Source organism: Aythya fuligula, chromosome 19, assembly GCF_009819795.1.
Source record: "Aythya fuligula isolate bAytFul2 chromosome 19, bAytFul2.pri, whole genome shotgun sequence".
Classification (NCBI taxonomy): domain Eukaryota; kingdom Metazoa; phylum Chordata; class Aves; order Anseriformes; family Anatidae; genus Aythya; species Aythya fuligula.
This window is the reverse complement of record NC_045577.1, coordinates 4,671,738-4,695,309: the sequence shown is the minus strand read 5'-3', so window position 1 is coordinate 4,695,309 and position 23,572 is coordinate 4,671,738. Positions and strand designations below refer to the sequence as shown.

The following is a 23,572-nucleotide window of genomic DNA, read 5'->3' as shown; positions in this document are numbered from 1 at the left end:
GGACGAGCTCTTGGTGGAAGGGTGGTCAGACATCGAACATGGAGTCAGTGCTGGCAGCAGCACCCTGCAGGATCGGGCAGCGTGTTGGCCTTTCCCTTTGCTCTTACCCAATTTACCTATGTTTCGTGGTGATTCACATGCTTACTTCCACCGGGAAGTACAAACCCCAGCAGAGGGCTAAGGTTAATCCAAAGAACCTTTATAGCCTCTCCCTTTCCCCCCTCACCTTCCTACCTTCCTAATTACTTTAAATATACAAGAGAGCTGACAAAAATTTGTAATCTCCTTCTTTTTCGGTTTTTGTTTTTAAGGATCCTGGGGCACGGAGTTTTTCTCAGCCTTCCCCTGCGGTTCTGGTGGCTCATTCCTTTGGGAGATTTTTTTTTTTTTTTTCTTTCTTTCTTTTTGGGGGGGACAGGCAGGGACGAGCCCACTGCCCCGGCCCCTGGCTCTGTGCTCCCAGGGGCTGCGCTGCCCATCCGCCGGCATCTGCCGCCCTCTAGAGCCCGCACCCAAACGGCATTTTTTTTTTTTTTAATTTATTTTTTTAATTTTTCTAAAAAAAAGCCGGCAGGAAAAGCAAGTCCTGTCAGTGATGGGGCAGGATGGGGCACATCTGCCTGGGCCAGGGAGAAGTCCCAGCGGGTGCAGGATGAGATCCGCAAGCTCCCAGCTGGGGAACCCACTCCTTGCCCAGCCCTGGCCACCAGCTTTCTACGCAGCAGCTTGTGTCTTGCTCCAGTGCATCAGGCTCTGGGGCCATCCTGCAGCCAGGACCAGCAGCCAGGCAGCAGCCATTGAACTGAAAAAAAAAATAATAATGCAGAATGCTGAGGGTGAAACTGGGGATGCACTCTAAATCAAGGTCTTTTTGCTTGTGTCAAGTTTGATGCAGCCCACAGCACACATGTGCCTTTCCAGGGGCTGTTACAGATGCTCTGTCCTTGCCTGCTTCTCGGCCTTGGCTCCTGGATCTGTCTCCTTCTGCAGTGCTCCTCTGAGCCTCTTACCCATCCCATCCATCTCTCCTTCCCTGAGCAATTCCTCTCCTCCCCATCTCCCCAGACTTTATTCTGCCACCGCAGACCTCAGAGGAGTTGTGTTAACAGGCACTGAGAATCTTGTCCTTGTGCTTCAGTTTGCTTCCTCTAAAATATCTTCACCTCTTTCAAGCAGCAATGCTGCTCACCCTGCGGAATGCGTTTGTGTGGCAGGAGCAATATCGGGTCACAGTGATGTGTCTGTCACTTGGGGTTCATCACGTATATTGAATAAGGCCTTTACAGGGAGCTGCTCATGTCTCACCCAAATCATTTAGCAAGGCCAGCGCTGGTACAGAAGCACCGTGCAAGATGGCTGTTGGCTGAACTGCTTTTCCCTGCGCATTCCCAGTTATTCCTGCTACTGAGGCCCATTTAGCAGGGTTTGGGGGTGACCAGCTGCTATCTCCTGGCATTTCTGAGGGAAAGACCCTGCATCAGCCCAACCCTAACCCTGCAAGTGGAGAGGAGCAGACCCAGGTGAGGGATTGGGGCGGGAGGAAGCAGCTCGGGAGAAGGGAATGGCACTAGAGGGCAGGAGTGCTCTTCTCTAATTGCAGCAATAGTGTTGGCACTTCTTGCTCAACTTCCCCTGCTCAGTGGGTCAGCTGCAAAGTTCAGGGCCTCCAGTGACCCTGTGGGGTGCAGTCTGCCTGCGGGCCAGGGCAGAAGCAGAATGCCTAGGAGAGCTTTGGGCTCCGAGGCCAACTGCCTGCCTGAGTGCCGCTGGCACTTCTGCTGCCGGGTAGTTTCCCTCAGCAAAGAAAAGTCACAGAAAGGAGACTGAGGTTGGTAGCTCCCCTTGCATACCTCGTGCTGCTGGGTGAGCATCAGTACCGGTACCAAGGCCTGATAACTTCTGCCTGATGTGGCAGTGGCGCCTGAAAAATTGGTTCTTTGCAGGACACCTCAGCGTTGCTTTCTCTTAAAGGCGACCAGAAGCCATCATCCCCTTTCCTCTCTCCTGAGCCTTCATCAAGAAACATCCTCACAGGAGCTTGCACCACTCTGTACCGCTGTGAAAAGCCTTGCCTCCCCTCCCAGCCCTCCTCCCGCCACCCCAGCCCAACTCTGCCCACACCAGCACATTCACACCCACACAATCAAATCCAGGGTGTTTTTCCCCAGCCTGCTCACTGGGATATTTAGAAGCATTGGGTTCTCCCAGCATTGCAAATTGCATCTTAATGCAGAAGGCAAGGGAAGCTTCAGCTTCCCCCACCGGCAATACAACACAGGAGGAGCGGGGCTTTTTATATCAGTGGCTATGAAAAGCCCTTCCAATTCAGTAGCTGTTCTGTTTGTATCACACGTTATCGCACACGTTCGCCTTCTTCCTTGCACAAGTCTGACAACAGAGCGTGTAAGAATAGCAGCTTCTTACTTCATCTGGCTGCTTCCTGTGTGTGCTCGCGCTCGACTCTGCTCACATTAGCATCACCTGCCACGGCTCCTACTTTCTTTCACTGGCACAAGCGAGTCAAAACAGCTCAGTACAGCCACACCAGCTGCCTCTTACACCCGTGTAAGTGAGAGAAGAATCTGTCCTTAATCTATTTTTCTTCAAGTTTGTTTAAAAAAAAAAAAAAAAAAAGGCGCAGTCAGGAACTCTCTGCTCAGGAATGGAGTTTTGTTGGAGCAGGCACAAGTCTCAAAAAAATTAATGGGTGAAGAATGCACGCTCTCCTTCCCAGAGGTGTTCTCCTATAGTCTGTGCCAGCCCCACGTGTGTGAGGTGTTTAAAAAAAGCTGATGAAGTCACTTCAAACATCATGTGTAAAGCTTACGAAAATACCAGCCTCGTGAATGATTATTTTGATAGAGGGGGAAGTAAACAGCCTCTGCTGCCTCAACAAGCGCCGGAGATTTATTGGCCTGTAGCACAGCACACCACCTGCAAGTCAAGGTACTGCTGTGATGTTTATCCCTAATTAAGTCATAGAAACGAGTTCATTTTCAAATAGGCCCATAATCCTTTTATTGTGGCCTAGGGCCATCGCCACCAACTGCTGTCGTTTTCCACTAGGCAGAACCCACTTCTCTCCTGCACGTCGCCACGCTCGTGTCCTGCCACCAAGAGCTCTCAGTGCTTCCTGAGCACAATTTGCAGCCAGCACAGATGTGAGGACAGCAAACACGGAGCTATGGGGTTTATAGAAGCCAAGAGCTGGAGCGTGTTGCTGTCTACAGCCTCTGTGGGGCTGCTGATGGTGGTGATGAGTGCCCCCGGGTTTGTTCACAGCGAGCTGCGTGTGTAGAAGTCGAGGTGTCCGTGTGATGCCACGAGGATGCTGAGCACTGCTGTCCAACTGGCTAAAAACTAGGGTGAGGTTTGTGCAAATCCCACCCTCGCTCCCTGTTCATTAACTTCACTGCCAGCACCTCTAAAAGCAAGATTCTACCCCAATTTGTGAAAAAGGCAGAGTGCTCGGTAGGCCCACTGAGCTTTTGAAGGACTTCAGGATTCTTGGTTGGACGTGGTGCTTAGGAACATGGTGCTTAGGGACGTGGTGCTTAGGGACATGGTTTAGTGGCTGACATTGCTAGTCGGGTGATGGTTGGATTAGGTATTGTGGTGGCTTTTTCCAATCCTGATGACTTTATGATTCTGTGATTGTGGTACAACTCTAAGGTTATGTTCAGGACGAAGCTCCCCTGAGAGCCCCAGGACCCTGAGGCACATCTCCACACTCCACCATCCCCTGCTGCCCTCACAGCACTCCTCAGAGCCCCGCACCTCCCCGGCCCCACTGACACCCCAAGAAGACCCCTCGGAGCCCCCCCACACCCAAGAAGACCCCTCGGGGTCCCCCCACACCCACCTCCCCCAACCCCCAGCACCCCGAGGCTCCCTCCCAGTGCAGCCCAGCCCCTGAGGGGCCCTCCCCGAGGCGCCTCCCGCCAGGCCGGGCCCGGCCCCGCCCGGTGCCGGCGCTTCCCCGGCGGTGCCGGCAGGCGGAGCTGCGGCCCGGCCCGGCCCGGCTCGGCCCCGGCGCGTGTGTGTGCGTGTGCGGCGGGAGCCCCCGGGCCGCCTCTTCCCCTCAGCGGCCCGGCGGAGCTGGGCTTAACGGGGAAGAGGGTGGGTGGTGGGGTGGGGGGGGGGTATAGGCAGGCAGGCTGGGCGGTGCGGGCGGGCAGCGCTGCCCTGCTCCGCCGCCGCAGCAGCAGCAGCAGCGCCTCTCTCCCGGATCGCAGCCGGCAGCAAGCAGAAGGAGAAGGAGGAGGAGGAGAAGAAGGAGGAGGAGGAGGTGGCTCCTCCTGCACGGCCGGGCCTGAGCGCCGGAGCCCGGCTGCGACATGTCCGGCAAGCTGGAGAAAGCAGGTGAGGCGGCCGGGGAGGCTCCCGGGGGGGAGCCCGGCGGGGAGGCGGCGCTCGCCGGCCTCCCCTCACGGTGCGGCCCGGAGGAGCCGCTCGCCGAGGGCCTGGCGAGGCCCGGCTCGGCCCGGAGGGGGGGGAAGCGGGCAGGGCCCGGCACCCTGCGGCTCCCCGGGCCGCCCCGAGGCTCCTGTCACGGCGGCCGGGGCCGGGGGAGCGGCGGGGATGCTCTGCCCCCGCTGCCGCCCTCAGCCCCCCGCCGCGCTGCCCGGCTCGCACGCTGGTTTTTGTCAGGCTTTGTGTCTTCTTCTGGTCCGTTTTTGTCCTTTTTGTTTCCCTTTTCCCTTTGTGTTTCTGTCCTCTTTATTATTTTATTTATTTATTTTTTTCTCCTCCTTCTTCTTTCTTCCCCTATCGTCCTTTCAATGTAGCAAAGCATCAGCAAAGCCAGGGCGCTGCAACGCTTTGGGGCCTACCCGCAGCGATTCATCGCAACTTCTCCAACTTTTCCTCTTCTGGGGGTTTGTGCGAGATCAGAAAAGGACGAGTCCGTGGGCAGAGGGCAGAGGGAACTTGCTCATTTTTTCCTCTTTTCTTGCAAGGCTCTCCCTCAGCCTGGGGCGCTTGCCTTCCAGCGGGGGCCGGGGGAGGCTGCTGAGCTGTCTCCTGCTGGCCCAGGGAGCGCTGAGCCCGGCCGTGTCGTCCCGCTGTGCTTCTGGAGTCGTGTCTGGTTCTCAGCTGGCACTTGGGGTGGCTGAAAGCCCCTGTTTCTTCCGTGTAGCGGGAGCAGTACGCTTAAAGATTCAATTAGCGTTTCGCAAAGCAAGCGCTGAGGTTATTTAGTCTAATTACGTTGCATTTAATTAGCGGAGAAAAAAAAAAAAACAACAATGCTGTTTTGTATTTATTTTTTTTTAATCGTAAGGAGCAGCTAGACACTTTCCTACTGGGGACCGCGCGGTAGCAGCGTGAGTCAGGATGTGTGAAGTACAGCATTCAGGCTTCCCAGGACAGCAGCCGCTGATTTAGGAAGATTCCTATTTCAAAGGAGTAGAGTTGGGAGCAGCCCTTCTCTGGTTTTGATCATTCGATCCCGGTTTGTTCTGGCTTCCGTGCTGCGCTCTACGAGAATACGTTCTCTTGTGCTACGGTTCTGGAGCAGCCTCAAGGGATGAGCAGACTGGCTGCCTGGCAGCCGGCTTTGAAGCGCAGCACATAGGCACGTTTCCAGCCCTCAGCACTAAGTCTCTGTCTCACAAGTGTGCATCGCATCACGGGACAAATGTTATTCCAGAAATATCACAGGTTAATCCGATGCACCAGCCCTGACACAGTATCGCAATGTCATGCTTTGCTTTGGGGTTCTGGCTCTCTCTTTCCGATGCTTACTGGTATATCGCTGCCGCTTTTTCTCCTGGAAGCAGGTAACTGCTTAAGGAAGGGGCTAGCGGCCTTTAGAGACCCGGGGCCAGCTCTAAAACAATTGCCACCTGTTAACGTTAGAGGTGAATTTGGCTTGGGGTTTTAGTAAATGCTGATAGCGCTATAGACAGTAATTGCAGATGTATAAATAAGTGATCACGTTTTGTTTATTCGCGTGCAGTAAATAACCCTGTGAGAATAGTAAATATAACTCCACACCAGCGAAGCAGCGTGAAGAGTTCAAACACGGGAAGATGACTCTGTAGACACACACAAATGCAGCGCGGTTCCATAAACAATAGAACAGAAAGGCCAAAAATACCATACAAAAATCATACGCTGCGCAACCTAGAGACCCGACCTTGCAACACACTGAACTCCCATTGAAGAACTCAAGACATCATGCAGGATCCGTCCCCAGGTCAGTGCTGTAAATGTACAGTTTGAAGATGCAATGGGTGAAGGCTTGATGCGGAGGCGTTCTTTCTAGTGGGTGTGTATCGTGGTGATGATTTGCCGAATGAGAGAAACTGTAAATTTGGGAAACTGTCCTCTTCGAGCTGCTTTAATTTCTTTAAGACGGGTGTTATTTAAAAAAAAAAAAAAAAATCCAGTCCAAACAAACTGGAGGAGAAGAGATGGGGAAGGGGAGGGAAGGAGGGCTGGAAGCCAGCTGTTTCTGTACAGGATGCTCTTGATCACTGTTCCTGAGTGTTTGAACTTGTGATTGACACAAACAGTTCAGATAATAACGTCACCGAATAAACAGAGTCTGTAATACTGCAGCAATACTGGAATAATATTTGTTGAAATGTATACAGTAGCAGAACAAAGGATACAGAGTCATGAAACAAATCCTGTGAGGTCTAAGGTCTGCCTATTTGTGTACATTTGTATTTGTTTTTTCCTTATGGGAACGGAAATGCATGCAAGGCTCATTACGTTGTAAATAAAATAGACAGTTGCCCGATAATGAGTTATCGTGAATAGCTTCAGAATTGTTTTGGGCTTTGGTTTGACTCTGCATGAAGGAGAAAATGTTCATCGGGGCAGGCTGTGGGACTAGAAAGAATGTTTTAAGGGTGAGATCCCTAGAGATCTTACATGTATCTCTACTCCCTGGTTCTTTAAAACAAAACACATTGTCAACACTTAATAATAGAAAAAATAAATAAAAGATAGTAGATAATAGCTACCATCTTGTCCACCAAGGAAGGAAGGACGAGGCTCCCTCTGGAGCCTCTCAGTACTGCTATTTAATCACCAGAAGGGCTACTGTAGGCTGATTCACAGCACTGCTTTGGAGCGCAGGGGAGCCATCTGGTAATGTCAAGCAGGACGGGACATCTCGTTTTTACTTCTTGTAGAATCCCCATTTCTTTAGGCTCCAGTCAGGAAGAGCTCCGAGTGTTTTCTGAAAGCAGATCTCCCTTTGACTTGAGGAGCAAGAACAGCATCCAGCCTTGGTTTTTCTTTACTCTAGAGGTGATGTGTTTGTACTTCTTGTCTCTACTTACAGAAGATACTCGCTCTCACCCTGCTTAGTTGTGTAGTTTTGATATAAAATCCGAAGCAGGGATGCCAGGAAAGCAGAGAAGGCCGTAGATTCTGCTTGGTTTTCCTGTTACCATGGCAATACATGAATTCCTGTATTTATTTACCTGATGGATTACACGCTCCAGGGAGTTGAACTATTCTGCATCATTCAGGGAGAATAAGGGAGCAGTAAGACACCATCAGGTCTAAAAATACAAGCTTTTCAGTGAAGAAAGTCCATTCAATAATGCCCTTTATTAAAGCCAAGGAACGTATGGATGCTGTACTTTGAAGGCTTATTCTACTTGAAGTTTTCAATCTTAATCTTGTACTTTCCTGAAGGTTTTTCATATCCCTTGTAAGCTTGCCTTTTCAATAGCTGTCTGCTAAAGGTTGTTGGAGAGCACTGTTTCAAGCGTTCAGCTGCATGGAGCGCAGTCAGTTATCTCTGTTCAGCTCAGGACTCAACTGGAGGTGTTTATTCCCCGCAGACTGAAAATGCTGTTGTCTTCACCTTTTTCTGATAAGCATTTGCCTGATAAGCAAATTCATCTCTGAAGTTTCCTCCTTTAGTATTGGTGATATCAGCGTGGAGTGGTAATCCTAGGAGAGAGACCTCTGTTCTTAAAGCACATGGCAAAGTAGAACAGTTCCGGGGGCCAGATCATTCCTGTGTTGAGAGGAACTTTCCTGTGTGTCCAGAGTCCTCTGTGCTGATTTACATCACTCTGAACTGTGCATCGGTCTGTGTTTTTGTTCTGAGATGAAGTTTGCTGGGCTCTTCTTTCTGGAAAACGTGTATATTTGAACTGTAGTCTTCTCTTTTTTTTTATTTTTATTTTTATTTTTTTTACACCTGTGCAGTTTTCTGCAGTTTCTCTTTTTCCAACTTAAGTGTGGGTGAGTTAGCAGGCCCAGCTCTCTTGGTTCAGTTGTGGCCATACCTCTACACCGTGTGCTTGAGTTTAAGTGAAGGCTTTCATGTCAGTCACTTAGAAGTGTTGCAGTTGACCGGTATAAGTGGTTTTTCTACTGAGGTTTTTTAAACCAAGTAATAATTTTCTGTGAAATGCTTTACACGCTTTTATCATGTACTGCGTTTCCTATTACAGACCCCTCAGACAGTGGCATCACAGCTGAATTTTCCTGTAACTTGTTTCAAAAGCATCAATAATGCTGCGTAGTTTCGTGTAGAGGCCAATGCAAGATGATCATTACTTACTGCTTCCAAGAAAATGGCACAAAGAGTGTAATTTTACGTTTTGATAAGTCATCACGGCTTGACAGGTGTTGTGTTGTGTTGCACAGCTTCAGCGCTGGCGTGTTCAGAAATGTCGCCTGCAGGACGGCTGGTGCAAGGCCGAGATGGTCGTAGCAGTTTGAAGAAGGAAGTGGACAACCAGTGTGGAAAAAAAGACAGCTGAAGGCTCCTGGAATGCAAAGCAGCTGGGTTGTGCCTTAGTCAATGAAAAAGCAGAAACTGGAAACAATTGCTAAATTTATTTTCAGCGCAAGCAGTCGTTTTCCTTGAACCACAATGACTAAATATATCTGTTTGTGTGATTTTCTGCGGTGGTAACTCTTACTGGCTCTTGCTGACCTCCTGGCAAGCAGAGAGATGAGTGGAAGGTTGCTTCAGCCAGAACGTCACACAAATGTCCCTCGCCTGGGTCCTTGTTTCGCTTGCAGAGAATATTTTGTTTTAGTCAGGGACCTGTAATCTGTCAGCATGGCTTCAGTTGTTGCTCTGCATAGCATGAGTGGAAGAAACGAGGTATTTCTTTGTGAGATTGTACTTTGGTGTGATGTCTGTCTTCTTTTCTTTATTACCATTAGCAGATTGGAGCATTCAGCCATTGTGATAGCAGCGTGGAAGCGGTATTAAATTCACCCAGTTATTGCAGGAATATTTGCTTTGTTTGTTGCTTCTGTCTGAGTAACTGAAGCTTGGATTTCATGTTGTACAGTTGAGAAATACCGGAGAAGATACTAGATTGGCGGGATGGTAAGAGAGAACAGCGTGTCATTCGCAGAGCTTTAACAGGGATTAGATGGAAAGGGAGAGCTGGTTGGAGGAAACTGAGGTTTATTCACCTTTGCAAGTTGTAATCTGCAGCACTAGGACTCTGTGCTGCGATAAAAGGAGACTGGCAAGGAGGAGGCAACTGGTGGCTTTCATGGCACCTTGTTCCAAGGCAAAGAGACAGAAGATGAATTGCAGCCATCCTGAAAAGCTGCAGGAATCCTGCAGGTTGGGACGTGCTGCTGCAGGAATGTGCTGCATTTCTGCTATTCACGTTCCTGCAGCATGACAAAGTTCCTGCTATAGTACCTGACCCATAGCATCCATTCTTAAAAACACATTGCTGAGCTCTTCTGGTGGCACTGGTGCTCCTAGAGGAAACTATTTCATCTATGTGAGAGAGAGACCAGGTCCCCACATACATGGGGATGCTTATGTGGCTTGAGGCATCCCAAGACAGTTGCTGGGTAAGGTTCTTGGTCCACTTCTGTTTGTGTTGCATATTTCACTGAAAGACAGGGCTGAGGCTCTGTGGGTCAAGCAGATGGGTGTTTTCCATGATCCTACTTTATCTGGTCTCTGCTGCTGTGTGTAGAGCTTTTTGGGTGTCATGAAAATACTGTGCATTTGGTGAGTCAAGTTAACATCGCGGTGTTGCTGTCAGTGTCTCTTAAGTATTTATTAATTTTTCTGGGGAGGGTGAAAGTTTAAAGCTTACTTCTACTCTGATGCTCTCGCTCTCTGAAGGCTTCATGTGGGGGTGCTCTTTGTTGCGTACCTAACATATGCACTTAGGATAAGTAAGAGCTTTTATTTCATCCCTTTTATGTACAAAAATATTGGATAATTCTGTATTGAAAGAGAACAGGTGAGATTTTCCTTCTTAGGCTTCTGGAAAGAAAGGAAGAAGAAAAAAAAAGGGGGTTTAAAGTCAAGGAATAGTTGCCGACAGCTGGTAAATGTTGGTGGAAAAAGGTTCTGCAACTTGGTTGGATGATTAAACCTTGACAGAATTTTCCCAATAGACCAAGTACGCAGTTCTAGAGCTGTTAAATCGTAGTTTGCAGGTAGGCTGTAATTGGTGGCAAAGGAATGTGTTCGCAGTGTACAGCATGCGTTGTTCCATCCCCTACCTTTTGATATTATTTTTTTTAATTCTGTTTCTCAGTCTACCAGCTTGTCCTGTCCTTACAGCCCATGAGGAGGTAAAATAGCCGCAGGAATTAATTCCATATTTAGAAAGTTTCCTTTACGAACCAAATGTCATGTAATAAAGGGCACCCAGGGAAATCAATATTTTCGTTCTGGTTGCATAGTACGTTCCAACATAGCTGTGTTCAGTCAGTCCTTCTGATGGCGGGCTCAGAAAGCAGGCAATACTGCTTAAAACACAGCTTTCACTGGGTGATATATTACGTTTTTATTTGTGTTCTAACTTTATTAACATAAGTTGGTCGGTTTGAGTACGGGGAAGGGCAGGTGGTTCCCAGCCACTCTTTGCTTAACTTCCAATGCAACTTCAGCAGTAATGAGTGCTGCAACTCTATAAATAAGGAAATTAAATATTCCTTTTTGGATATGTTTTTATCACTTAAATGACTTTTTTTGTGTGTGGATTCTGTTTTTCTAATTCGAAGATGCTTTAAACTAAATTATGAACACACAAGAGTAGTTGATTTGAGGAATTAGGAAGGTCTACCACCAGGTTTGGTTAGAGCTCAGCTGTGAATTTACAGGGACCTACAGAAAATATAGAGCATTGGAGCAGGAGGTGGCTTGTCCATATAAATGTCCTCAGAAAGAGCACACGGAATTATATGTTCAGTTTGATGCCAGCTTTTTTCTGGAGCATGCCTGCCATGGTGATGGTTTGAGTTGACTCTTACAGCTTGGGATTGCTCCTCCAAGGCTCCTACAGGGGAGAAGCTTGCTGCACCCAAAAAGCATTGTGTGTCTGAAAGTCCTATGACACTGAAACCTCTTCTTCAAGCTTTGTGAGCGATACCTAAGAGAACATAACCGGCAGAATTGGGGTTTCTCTGTTTTTGGCTTAATTTTGTGTGTGCTCTATGGATAGCTGTTTGCTCTTCACCCCTCAGACCAGCAGCACTTCAGTCTCCTGCTCTGTCAGCCTGGTCTGTTGCAGTTTCCAGGAGAGACACTTAGGAAGGCTGGGGAAGCACCCTGTTCAGATGTCTTCAATTAAATTACGAAATGCTATTTAGAGTATGTTGTTTACAACGAGGTGGCTCTCTTGAACATGGCCAATGTTGTGAGACTCAGCTGGTCTGTGTCCTTTTAAAGAAGCACCGAGTCTCAACTCAGAACTTGCTGAGTCTGCTCAAAGGTGAGCTTCCTTCTTACCTGTGTACCCTTCTTAAATGATAACCTCTTTTCCTATGGAAATGTGGTTGCTCATCCATCATTGTGCTTTTATTACTGCAAAAGGGAAATGCAGCTGTCCTATGGCCAGTTTGGCCATCCAGCATCCAAGTGTGTCATTTCAGAATTGCTACCATGTGCTGCTTGTTCAGAGGAATGCCAAGGAAGATGCAAGGAAGCTGGGTTTCTTGTTTTGGAAGAAGAATAGACAGTTTGCTAGCTTTGGTGCTCATATTTAAAAAAAAAAAAAAAAAAAAAAAAAAAAAAAGTCTTTTTTAAGGCCTGGATGGTGCAGTTTGCTGTTTGATGATTGAACTAAGGTTGTGATTTTATGCTCTGTTGCTCAGGCATTCTGTCAATCTAAACACGTCTCAGCTGATCTTGCATTTTAAATTCACAAGCACAAGACAGATCTGACTATCCTCAGAAAATGAGGGAATTGTGCAGTTACTCTGTTTAACCTCTGCTGAGTTAGTTGATGCAGCCTTTGTGTATAAGCAAGGTCTGAGCATGGTAGGGTATAGGTTCTTTACAGCGTAGAAACTTCTCCTTTTTTCCTGACTTCTGGTACCAGCACACCTGTGTTAGTGAGTAAGCTTTTGCTTCTAAGTGTATGAAAGTCTGATAAAGTCATAAAAGAGAGATTTATGGTGAGAATTGCAGTTTTGGCAAAGCTGGCTTAAAGTCGCACCTATGCTGAAATGCTGAAATACTGTTTGGCTTAGATCAAGTGTAAAACATTTTTTTTTAAATATTTTTTTAAATAATTTATTTTGAATATAACTTTTGTTCCCATAGCTTCTAGTCCCTCAAGGATTCCTGCAATTGTCAAAACGTTTTAATGTTGATTACATTGTTTTGCCACCAGCTGTAGGAAGAGCCCATGAGACCGTGAGTAGTGCAAACCATAACGCTGAACATTCCCAGCTCATTTCGGGGGGGATGAGTGCCATCCTCCGGCAGGTTTCTGTCACGTTGGGAAGTTGTTCTGCACCTTCCTTGGTCCTACAGTTACACAAAGCAAGGCACTCTGCCTTAGTGAACTGTGTGCTGCGTGTGTGACGAGGCTGCCAAACCTTGCCCCCAAAGACAAGAAGACCCCTTGCCCCTAGAAAATCCTGTCCTGTGCAAACTGAGAGAGCTAAGAGCAAACCCGTGCACCACAAGGGGAGGCCTGCAGGAGCTCCCTTAGTCTTCCCCCTGCTGCTGGTGGCAGATCTGTGAGCTAGCGAAGTTTTTATCTAATTTGCTGCAGCTTCCTGAAGGTGAAACAGATGCTAGACCTTTAAATTTCTTTGGATTCCCTTGTGCTGCTCAGCCTAGGGAGATGCGGAGTATCACGTTCCTTCAGCTGAGATGATTTGGCATCAGGCTGAAAGGTAAAAACACTGATAAACATGGTTTCCGTTGCTGCTAGAACAAAGACTGCTCGAATTGTGAACTGGTTGGCCTGGAGTGGGGAATGCCAAGGAAAAGCAAAATCCTTTGGAACAAAGGAAACGTGTGTCTGTGTGTCTCTTCTGGGGATGGGTCGGAGGAGGTGATCAAGGACACTGGGTTGCTGTTCAAAGCTGAATATCGCAGTAAAAATGGCAGGGCAAGAACAGAGAGACTTAAGGTCTTGTGACTGCCTGTGTATTTCTGTATAGACTTCAAACAAAGATGGTTTTGCTCCTGTCTGTCTCAGGTGAAAGCGTTTACACAAATTCTTTCAATATGCATTGGCAGCTCTTACTCCTAGGTTCTCTCCTGAATTGCAGCCTTGTTCAGGAGACCTCAAATCTTTGGTGTACATTTCACTGCAGTACGTCCAGGGCTCCTTGGAGACATCAGGGAGACCGCAAGTGATAGACGTGAAACTTTCCCTGAGCTTTCTCTTGGCTGGCAGCCTGGGAAGTGCCAAGGTGGAAGGGATCAAAACCATCCCCCTGACCAGGCGCTGGCGCAACGTGCGTCATTGCCCGGGGCTGTCTGGGTTGTGGCTTTTTCCCATGTGCAGCCACGTAAAGAATAAAAACACAGACCTGGCAGTCACTCCTTGTTGGCTGTGTCCAGAGTTCCCACCTGAGAGGGTGTTTTACACCTCGTGTTCGGGCTGAAGGCGACGTGATGCGGGAGGAGAAGCCGAGGGAGCATCCGAGGGATTATTCCTGGCAGCGGGGCAGGTGGGTTTGCCTGCACGGCGCTGGCAGCAAGGTGTGGGATCGTGTTAGCAGCAACCACAGCCACGTCTGAAGGGTGTTGATCGCTGATGTCATTGTTTTGATACCTCTCGAGTTCTCTGCATACTCACGGCTGCTGTAAATAATAACGTGTAAGCTTGCTGCCATGGGTCACTCGGTCTACTGGCAATAGCCAAAGAATTCCCACATCAAGTGAAAGCGTAACCGATCCCCAAATCGCTCTCAGCGCGATTGTTGTGTGAACATGGCTGTTGATTGAGGCCCGGATCTGAATCTGGTATCCAAAGTTGATGACTTATGCAAAACAGCATTCGCTGCGAGGTTACCGGTGTTGTGGCTTGCCCTGTGGGGAGAGCTAACAGGCTGTGGGTTTTTTATTATTATTTTCGTTTGTTTTTATCTTTTAACTCTTCTCAGATGAGGTGCTTCACATCTACAAGCTTTGGCAGCCCGGTGTAATGTTTCAAGTGTTATCACAACGGGGAAACAAAATCACAGGTGAAATATCACGGCTCAGCAGCGCCCGTTTGGGGAAGTTGTTGCTGGGTGGTGTGCCCAGAGCTGTAACTCTCCTGTGGTGCTGCTGCACACTGAGATCTTGGGTCTGGGGATGATAACAAAACACAGAGACTGGCTCCTCCTTCTGTCCTCCTGTGCCCTTGAAGGAGTCATTTGGTTAAATTCCTTAATATTTTTGCAGCTGTGGTTGTGGTTTATTAACTGATGCTGCCTTGAAGAAGAGCCTGTGTCTGCAGCAGGGTTTTCATTACTCATCTGTCAATACTTGCAGAGTGAAACAAATGGGTCTAGGTAGAGAGGCTTCTGCTCTTCTGGGTAAATGCTCCAGTTTATTTTTCTCCCTCCATCTCTTTTACTGAGGGAGACCGTACAGACAGTTCTTGGTGCAGTGCGTGGTAGTGCTGTGCTGGATAGGAAGGTCTGGCCTGCTTTGTCTGTCGGGATTATTTTAAGCAATGATGTTTAGATTTTAGTAAATGAACCAGAAGGAATTGAAAACATCTCTCTTTCCCAAAATATTCTAACTCGTACAGCTGTAAATGCCCTTTATCCTGAATCAGACCCGCTGAAGAATTGCCAGTTTTCTCTTTTGCAATGGGCAAAATGGGATTTCTGGCCAGTGGTTTGACATTGTGCTTGTCAGGAGAAGTCCAGTTGAGATTATTTTATTTTTTTTTTATACATATTCCATAAAACTGAAAATGGAATAAACCACAATGATTGCTTTGTCTACTGAAGCAAGCTGCAGGTTTTGCAATAATTGTCTCGGCTTCTGGGCGAAATGTAGGAGGCAATTTATCTGCCTGGATTTCTTTTTTTGCATGCTGATTGGAAACAAAGGATGTCTTACTTCAAAACCCCTCCAGAAGAGGGATACCTGCTCCGAGAGACAGAAATGCAGCTGGTTTTCGTGTTGGTACGTAGTGTGGGAGAGCACAGGGCACTGACATTTTCTGCAGCAGGCACGTGGTCGCTGCGCTGCACCTTGCAGGCATGGGGCAAGGCTGCAGCAGGAGGATGAGGGAGTGGACTCAAGGATCCGAGGGCACTGACTCATCCACATGCTGCTCTCGAGTCTCACACTTGACTGTGACAAATGTTTAACAGAGGAGCAGCCGGGCTAGTGAACAAGCGGACTCGGGAGCCCAAATTTAGTGCTGATCGCCTTCTGTGCGTTTGCATTTTGGGGAAAGTACTGGAGTCCTTGCCCCCTTTCCCTGTTGTGCCACCTGGTTTTGCTTTGTTTTCGTCCAACTTTGCAAAACACGGTGGGGAAAAAAGCATGTGCAGCAGTTCCTGGTGCAAGAAGACCCAGACAGAGCTGAGGCACAGCCTAGTTAAGGAAGCTGATAAGTGGAAGCCTTGCTGTGTGCCTTTGTACCTTGACCACATGAGGTGTTTGCAGGTAAATGGGTGCCAATTTCCGTAGTGCAGAGCTGCCTTCTGCGCTGGAGTTGCAGAAGTGTTTGAAAGCCTCTCCTGTGCGAGGCTGTGCTGTGTTACCCCAGCCTGCAGCGGGAGCGGAGGGAACCAAAATCTCTGCCAGGCTGAGCTCTTGATTAGCTGCAAGCGTGAGGACCTTGTTTGGAGATAAAAACTGGCCAGCGGGTATTTCCATGGGCTTCCCCCAGAATGAGCAATCTCAGCGTTAAGTGGATGCATTGCAGATTGATTTGAATGAGAGAGATAAGGACTTGGACTCGATGATCCTTGTGAGTCCTTTCCAACTCGGGATATTCTGTGAGTCTCTGAATTTCGAAATCCCACTCTTTCAGTAGCCTTAATCTGCTGACCTGATGTGAAACAGTGGAAAATAGTTCAATTGAGGGAGAAAGGAAGAAAAGATCTGCACAGCGCAGTGGTAAGCGTGTTGGTCTGATCCCCACCCAATACTGTATTCTGCTGATTTGAAAGGTTTTTTGCTCTGTAATGACAAAGATAGCTTCCAAAATGTGGAGCAGAGCCATTGTAAACTCCCCAAGTGAGAAGAGTTAGTATCTAACATGACTTTTTAAACTATTTTCAGCTTGCTTATGCATCTTCGCACATCTTTAATCTGTGCACAGGTGTCAGTGCGTGTGTTTAGCCAGCTTTGACTGTGAAGTTTGGAAAAAAAAAAAAAAAGAAATGGATAAAAAAGGCACAAGCTATGGAGTGTATGAGCAAGCATCGTATATAAATTCCATTGTTTTGTGTAGCTGTGCAGCCTATCAAATTCCAGCAGTGAGACTCTCTTTACAAATGCTTTTGTGTTTTTTCTGTTGACTCATCCATCCAGCACTTGTAGTAGCACTTCAGTACTGCATTATAAAGCCGAAGGTTGAAACAAGGCTGTTCTTGAGCCGGTTTAATCAACAGATGCAATTAATACAATAATGTTTGTGCTGCCACCCAGTCTCGCTGGGACTGCATTGTGGGCAGCGTTGCCAGACAAGGAGATCTCTGTGGCCGGGGCCTCACTGTACGAGCAGAGCACGAAACGTTTGTGTTGAGCAGAAGATGAACAGTGAAAGAGCTTCAGACTGATCCATAGCTGGCAAGGGGCCTCCCTGGTGCTACAGGCAGCGTTAATGAAAGGTTGAAACGCAATCTGCAGCGCTTCTGATTTAGTGGATGGGTTTATGAAATGCTGGGATTTCTGCATTACGGAGCAGCAGAAGCGTAAAAGGAAGGCTCAGATTGGTTTTGTTCGGTGTGAATGGATGCGGGGTGGTGGCGAAGGAAATACAGTTTGGACTCGGAGCTTTATTCTCACATGAGAACAATGCCAGTCCCAAACCAGTGCTTCTCGGATGCGTTTTACCCTGGGAACTTGCATAAAACGTCTTCCCTTTCAGCTGTTTCATTTTTAGCTGCATACAGGGTGTAACCATTGTTTAAGGGAGTGTCGGTGGCACGGAGCCAGTTGATATGCAAACCCTATCATGAATTGTTTTAAAGAGAGCGCGATTTTCTGTGCTGAGATGTATCGATGGCTTTTCTCAGGGCAGTAAGTACACGCTGACTCCAGCAGTTGCCGGAGCAGCTGTTCATTATGGGTAAGCCATATGAAAAATCTTGTGAAAGCCTCAATATCAGTAGGAAGCAGCGCGAGCTTAAATGATCGCCACTCGAGTGTGGCAGAGCCGTGGCAGTAGCTGCTTTCATATTTTCGCTTGCTTGGAATTTTACATTGGAAAAAGTTTCTGGTTCTTACGGTGGCAAAGTCTGTAGGGTAGTTTACAGGGAGGTTTCTAACTTCAGGCTCGTTGATGGTTGTAAAGGCTTGCCTGGACGCTCCCTGTATCTTGCTCCAGGGTATGAATTTATTTGATTTAACCCAGGTGAGTTGATGGAGCAGCTTCTGTCTCTGTAAGGGTATCTCTCCTGGCTCTGTGGCTTCTAGGATTTCCTAACATCGTAGCACTGGTGTTACTTACACTGGGTTTCTGCCAAGTTCTGTATTAGGACTTGTGTTAGGACAGGGCACGTGCTTGTAATGCAGTTTCCTCCGTGTCCTGAGCTTCCTAATCGATAAGCTGTTTTTTTTTTTTTGGTATGGCCTGTCGCTGTTCTTAATCACGGAGCTGACTTTGGTTGATGCTGACAGCTTTCCACCAGCAAGTCGGTTTTGAATTAATGAACATTTTGGATCATTTCTGTAACTGCCAATTTCAGGAAAAACATTGTGATTTTGGTCTGAAAGCTTCGCCCTGTGCCAGCCGTGAGCAGCGGGGCCCCCTCTGGGTACGGGTGGCTGCAGCATCGCCACTGACCTTCAGCTTGTGAAAAAGAAAAGTGTGCAAGAAATGCTGTGCTGCAGGCGTGAACCCTCCAGAGGCTGAGCATGCAGCGCTGGTGGGAAACCCTTCCGCCTGCAGCCGCCCTGGTGCACAAGCAGACCCGACGTGATGCCTTCCTTGCTCAGCTTCTGCGGGATTTCCAGCCCGTGGTTGGGTTACTTCCTTCATCCTACACTTGAACTCTGCGTTTGATTGCTTTTTATTTCGTATTGTTCCTCGTTGTCTGTGACACCAGGATGTGATTTCTTCTTTGTCACCTCTTCCCGCCTGTAGTTTTTCCCTGTGTGTAATTTTTTGATGCGTGTATTGTTTTTTGTACTGCATCCTGGCAGAGAGCTTGGGTCATGAAGTTTTGGTTCAGCAGGGTTGTCCTGGAGATGTAGAGGGATGTGCCCCAAATAGCGGGACGTGTCACAGCCAAGGGCAGTACACGCAGATCTTGCACAAGCAATAGGGCCGCTCTTGGTGCTGAGTGTGATGTGTCAGGGGATGCTTCACAGGGGTGGTTACAGGGGGTGTTCTGGCTCATTTGGAAAACAAGCTTCAGTTTCCTTTAATGTAATAATTTCATGAATCAAAAAGGGAAATGAGTAATAAACATTAAGGATTATTTAGAGCGTTATATTTTCAGAGCATCGTGCAATCATTTATTCTGTCCCTTTGACCCCGTGCTGTCTGTAGCGAGGTGAGACCAGTAAGTACAGCTTCTGCCCCTGCCTCATTTACTGCTAAGGTTTAAGCTGTTGCTCTGGTCAGATGATGTCTACTTCTCCATAAGCTTCTGCTGGCTGTTCACTTCATCGCTAGAGCTGCGTGCCCTCCCAGCGGGTTGGTAAGTCGTGTTTTAACGCATTTCAGATCTCACCAGGCAGGGAGAGCAGCAAACTGTGTAGGGGTGGCACCACTTGTTTGTAGGAAGTGCAGGTGTGCACGGAGCATGCCACCTAGAGGAATGGAGCTGGCAAGGCTGGACAGAGCCACGCTTTGCTGGCAAAACAAAGGTGGCTGTGAGAGTGGCTGTGTCGAGACCTTCTCCGTGCAGTGCACGTTGTGGCCCTGCCTCTGGTACGAAGGTCTCTGCACAGCCAGCTTTCCATCAGCTCGTCAAAAAAAAGCTTCACAACTTTTTACCTGAGGTTCCTGTTGATGATTTAGCATTCTACTTACGTTGATCCTCATCTTTCACTGAGCCTCGAGAATCTGAAATTAAGTGGAGGATCTCACCTCAGATATTTTCTGGGAATTAGGGTGAGGAATCTAGCACAAGGTGTGAGTTGATGGGATAATGCTCTCTAAGCTCTGTGCTTTTTTTGGCTTGTATGTTGCAATTTCTTTTGCAGGAGACTAATAAATTTCCCAGAAGATTATCCTAATTTCCAAAGTCTCAAAGTCTGAGTTGTAATTAAGCACTTAATTTGATGAGGTTTTTTAAATGTGTTGCTGGTCTGCTGGCAGCTTGGGGAAATGGTTCCATCTGCAGCCCAGCTTCCCTCGTGTGGGTTCAAGCTCACAAAGCCGATGTATATTTAGAAGTGCCAGAACTTGAGCCTACCAGACAGGCCTCAGAAAATTGCTCCAAATTCATGCTTTCTGGATGGGTTAAAGCCAGATTTGAAAGAAGTCCACCTTCTTTGAAGAAGCTCAAGTGATCGTTAGGGAGATGGCAGATTTCCATTAACGCCTGGGCAGTGAGCAATTTTAATAATGCATCTGATTGCTTACAAATTATGCCGAGCTCCCCCATTTCCACAAATTGCAGCAATCATTCCATCCAAGAGGGAAGCTATTATTTTATTTCTTTGAAATGAAAACACGTTTCTTTTTTAGTTCGTGTTTACCATCCTCTGTTCTTTGTGAGCTGAGCCTGCATCTTGCCTCTACTAGCAAGGTAGTTTCCCCGAGAGCCAGAAGCACAGAGTCAGCTGCTCTAACCGGGCTGTCGTCGGAGGAGGAAAGGTTTCATGGTGTCGTGCTGGTAAGCTCTGCTCTTCGTGGGACTCCCATGCAATGGTTTCTGTGGTCAGTGAACTGCTGAAAGCCAGAAAGGGACGGTAGCTTGTGCCGGTCCTGCAGCACGAGGGGCGGTGGTGGAGGTTTGGGAGGAGTGGTCCAGGTCCAGCTTTGATGCACCTCATGTGCAGTATGAGCAGTGCTTCGGCAGCCCAGAAGGGCACTCTCCAAACTCTGCTCACGTGCCCTGCTGAACTTCAGGTGCTGGAATATGGTGGCGAGGTTTTCCTGCGTGGGCTGAGCTAATTTTTCTTGCAGTCAGGGACGAGGAGCTTGTATATAGTCAGGAACAGTAACTCTACAGTGCAGTAATTTGATGATTTCCACCGTGTGTTCCTTTCTGTGGTCTCCTAGCCCAAGCCAGGCCACCATCCAATGTTGTGATCATCCAGCAAGCCAGGGAATTGTCAGGTAACCATGTGGCAGGCTTGACCAGACAGTATTTCCTCTTTAGGACACAAGTCTGGTTTTGATCCACGTTGGAGTAACGTGTGTCATAAGAAGGTCGTAACCAGTGACTTAGGCTCATGGGAATCTGATACAGAAATGATAACGACAAGGCAGAGGTTTTCTGTTTCATGCTATTTGAGGTCATAGCTTCCAGTTGACTCTGATAAAATTTGTGTCTTCTGCTAAGATTTCTCTCTGTTAATTTAGAAATCCTGCCCTTTTCAACCCTCCCCAGAGTTAAAACTTTTGTGCTCAAAACCTCAGAAGCAGGCTTGAAGACTTCATTATGCTGTGCCTTTGCGGTGACCCCCACATATTTCCATCGAGACATTAGGATGGCCTTCCCATTTCCTCCTATTCTCAGTTTAACTTTTCCTGTTATGGGAATACAAAAAAAAAGAAAAAAGAAGAAAAATGCAATTAGTCATATGTTAAAACAACCAGACGAAAGCCAGTAGGAAGAGCATCCTCTCGGTGATGCTTTATGGGGCTGCGGCCGGAGCTGTTGGGTATGTTGTCCACTCACACGTTTAACAGACCTGCACCGTGGCTCCCTCCTTACCACACGTCCCTTTTTGCTGATAACTTTCTGTCCTCCAGGCTACTGACAGCTGTTGTCCACTCGCTGCTAATTAAGAAAGCAGCATGAGCGATGGCAATGTGGTCTGGAGAGATTGAGCCCCCCTGGCTGCAGCAAAGCGTTTCAGCCTGATTAAAAAGTCTGAGTGACAGCTGAGCGGCCTTTTTTTTCCTCCCCTGTCTGTTGAGCTTCTCTGTAGATAGCCTGTTTGCTATCGAAACTCTCATGTCGGGCACCCTCTGTATCTCAGTGGTTTTTAGATCCTGTAACAATAAGCAATGTCAGAACAGATTTACTATTGAAAAAGGGGGCACGTGTGAAATTTAAGCGGCTATAAAGCCACGTATTTAACATGCAAAGCGTCGTGTACATCTGTGCTGTTACATAGAAATTCAAATGTAGGTCATTTTTTAAACGAAATGATGCTTACTTTGTTGAAAATGTAAAACTAGATAGAAAATCGAGATTATCATGAATGAACAGCACTTAAGTAGACGGATTGAGTGGATTTCAAAGATGCTCCCTGTTTGTTTAAGGATTTTCCTTGTCTGTTTTGTTTCCTTCTTTGGTTTCCTTGTTTTGTTTTCCCATGTTTTTCATCGGGTCTCAATGGGTGATCTTTTGCATACTGGTTGTGCTGTGGTTTTCAAGATGCAGCAGGAGCATGGGCTTGAACTGTGGAATTCCCTTTCTGGGTTGTGCTTCTATGGAGATAAAATGGGAAGACTGACGTTAAGATAATAAAAGATTTTTGTTTTAATAGACATAGAATTAAGGTGATGGTGATTTGGTGGAAGCCACTTCCTCCTGAACCAGTGATGCTCTCTGGAGCTGTTTACCCCCAGGAATATTATGACTCTGTATTTCAGACTAGACCTGCAAAATTCAATCTGAAATCTTGTTTGCAGGAAGTGGGGTCTGTGTACCCCCTAGCATGCTCTGCAGGCACTGCCCTTTCTTCTCATATCTGGACTCTAATTCCTTCCTGTTGTGATTTTTCTCATGCTTGGCTGTTACCTTTTATCTTGGAGGTGATTGTTTCATGATACAGTACCACAGCACAAGCAGATCTTCTCTTTAAAAGCACTGTGTGTATAGGAGTAAAATGGTTATGTTACAAATCACTGCCAGACTCGGCTCCTTAGGTGTGTGCAAATCCTTTAACTAATGATGTCTGCCACAGTACGATTGAACAGCAGAAACAAGTCTAGTGGGAGGAAGGTGAGCCTTTGACTCTACTTGCTCCTCGTCACCTTGCGTGCCCATCACTTTGCCTCGTGATCACCTTCTGAAGGAAATCCTGGAGCATTTGACTTCAGCTTTTCCAATAAAGAAGCGTTTTACGTGTGTTGAACAAGAGCTGCTCCACCGGTCAGCGCTGAAGATATTCAGCTGAATACTTTCAATACTAAAACGATAGGAAGTGCTGCAAAATGTGTTGTATTTATAACTAACCAAACCAGGCAGACTTTGGGGGATATGGGTGGTGCAGTGAAAGTGCTGTGATGTCCTTGGGAAGCTTTTTGTTTTCACTTGAAGAGAGCAGATGCTGATATGATGCAAATAGAAGAGAAATCCTATCACCAGATCGGCCCCAAGTCCCCAAGCTGTAATCTGTAAATAAAGTGATTTATGGGTATTATAATGAAAATGGTGGTTTTTTCTCCAGACAAAATACTGTTTCCAGATAGAGCTCTCATTATTACACTCTGGTTTGGCTACTAATTTTACGAAATAAGCCTGGTAAATGTAAGGTTGGAAAACTAATGTTTCTTTATCCTCTGCCAGTAAGAATTTATGGAGACACCAAATCCCAATCCGTCTTGCTGTGGGAGCTAATTAAGACTATAAGGGAATGGTTTCTTGGTTCAAAATGTTGAAAACGACTGTAAGCATTCATTCTGTTACATCTGGAGAGCTTGTTACGGATGGCGAGATTGATTGTGCAGGCTCATTTGCTGCGAGCATCGGTTGTTTCCTTCCAGTAACCTGATTATTGCTTGGCCAGCTTTGCCAAACTGTTTACTACCTGCTGCTGGTGACTGGCAGTGCACGCTTCCAGCAGATTATAGGAATATTACACGGCTTCGGGATCGTGGTTAGTCCTTTTGTCCTTTGTTGTCAGTTAGGGTGACATCGGGAATGGAGCTGCCATCCTCCAGGTAGGTCTCCCACCAACAGCGACATGTTTTTACATCTGTTCTGCATTAGCTCTTCGTGTGACTGATGGCAAGCGTCAGTTGCTCTGGCTACCCACAGCTTATCCTTTTATGCCATGAATTTATGGCTGCCTAAAATGAAAAACCACCACGCGGTCATTTCAGAGGCA

The 23,572-nt window shown here is 47.3% G+C and overlaps 1 protein-coding gene across 8 annotated transcripts in view; it reads left to right on the top strand.

The window, feature by feature from the left end:
* Nucleotides 1–4,221: 4,221 nt before the first annotated feature.
* Nucleotides 4,222–23,572, top strand: part of RAPGEF1 (Rap guanine nucleotide exchange factor 1) — an 85,620-nt gene continuing 66,269 nt past the window's right edge. For 7 of the 8 annotated variants that reach the window (XM_032200278.1, XM_032200277.1, XM_032200274.1 and 4 more), the window contains exon 1: nt 4,222–4,362. In XM_032200278.1, coding sequence (XP_032056169.1) covers nt 4,338–4,362 — 25 coding nt within the window. In that variant the 5' untranslated portion in view covers nt 4,222–4,337. Of the gene's footprint in view, nt 4,363–5,959; nt 6,200–23,572 lie in introns of all 8 variants that reach the window. The other variant, XM_032200272.1, reaches the window with a different exon arrangement.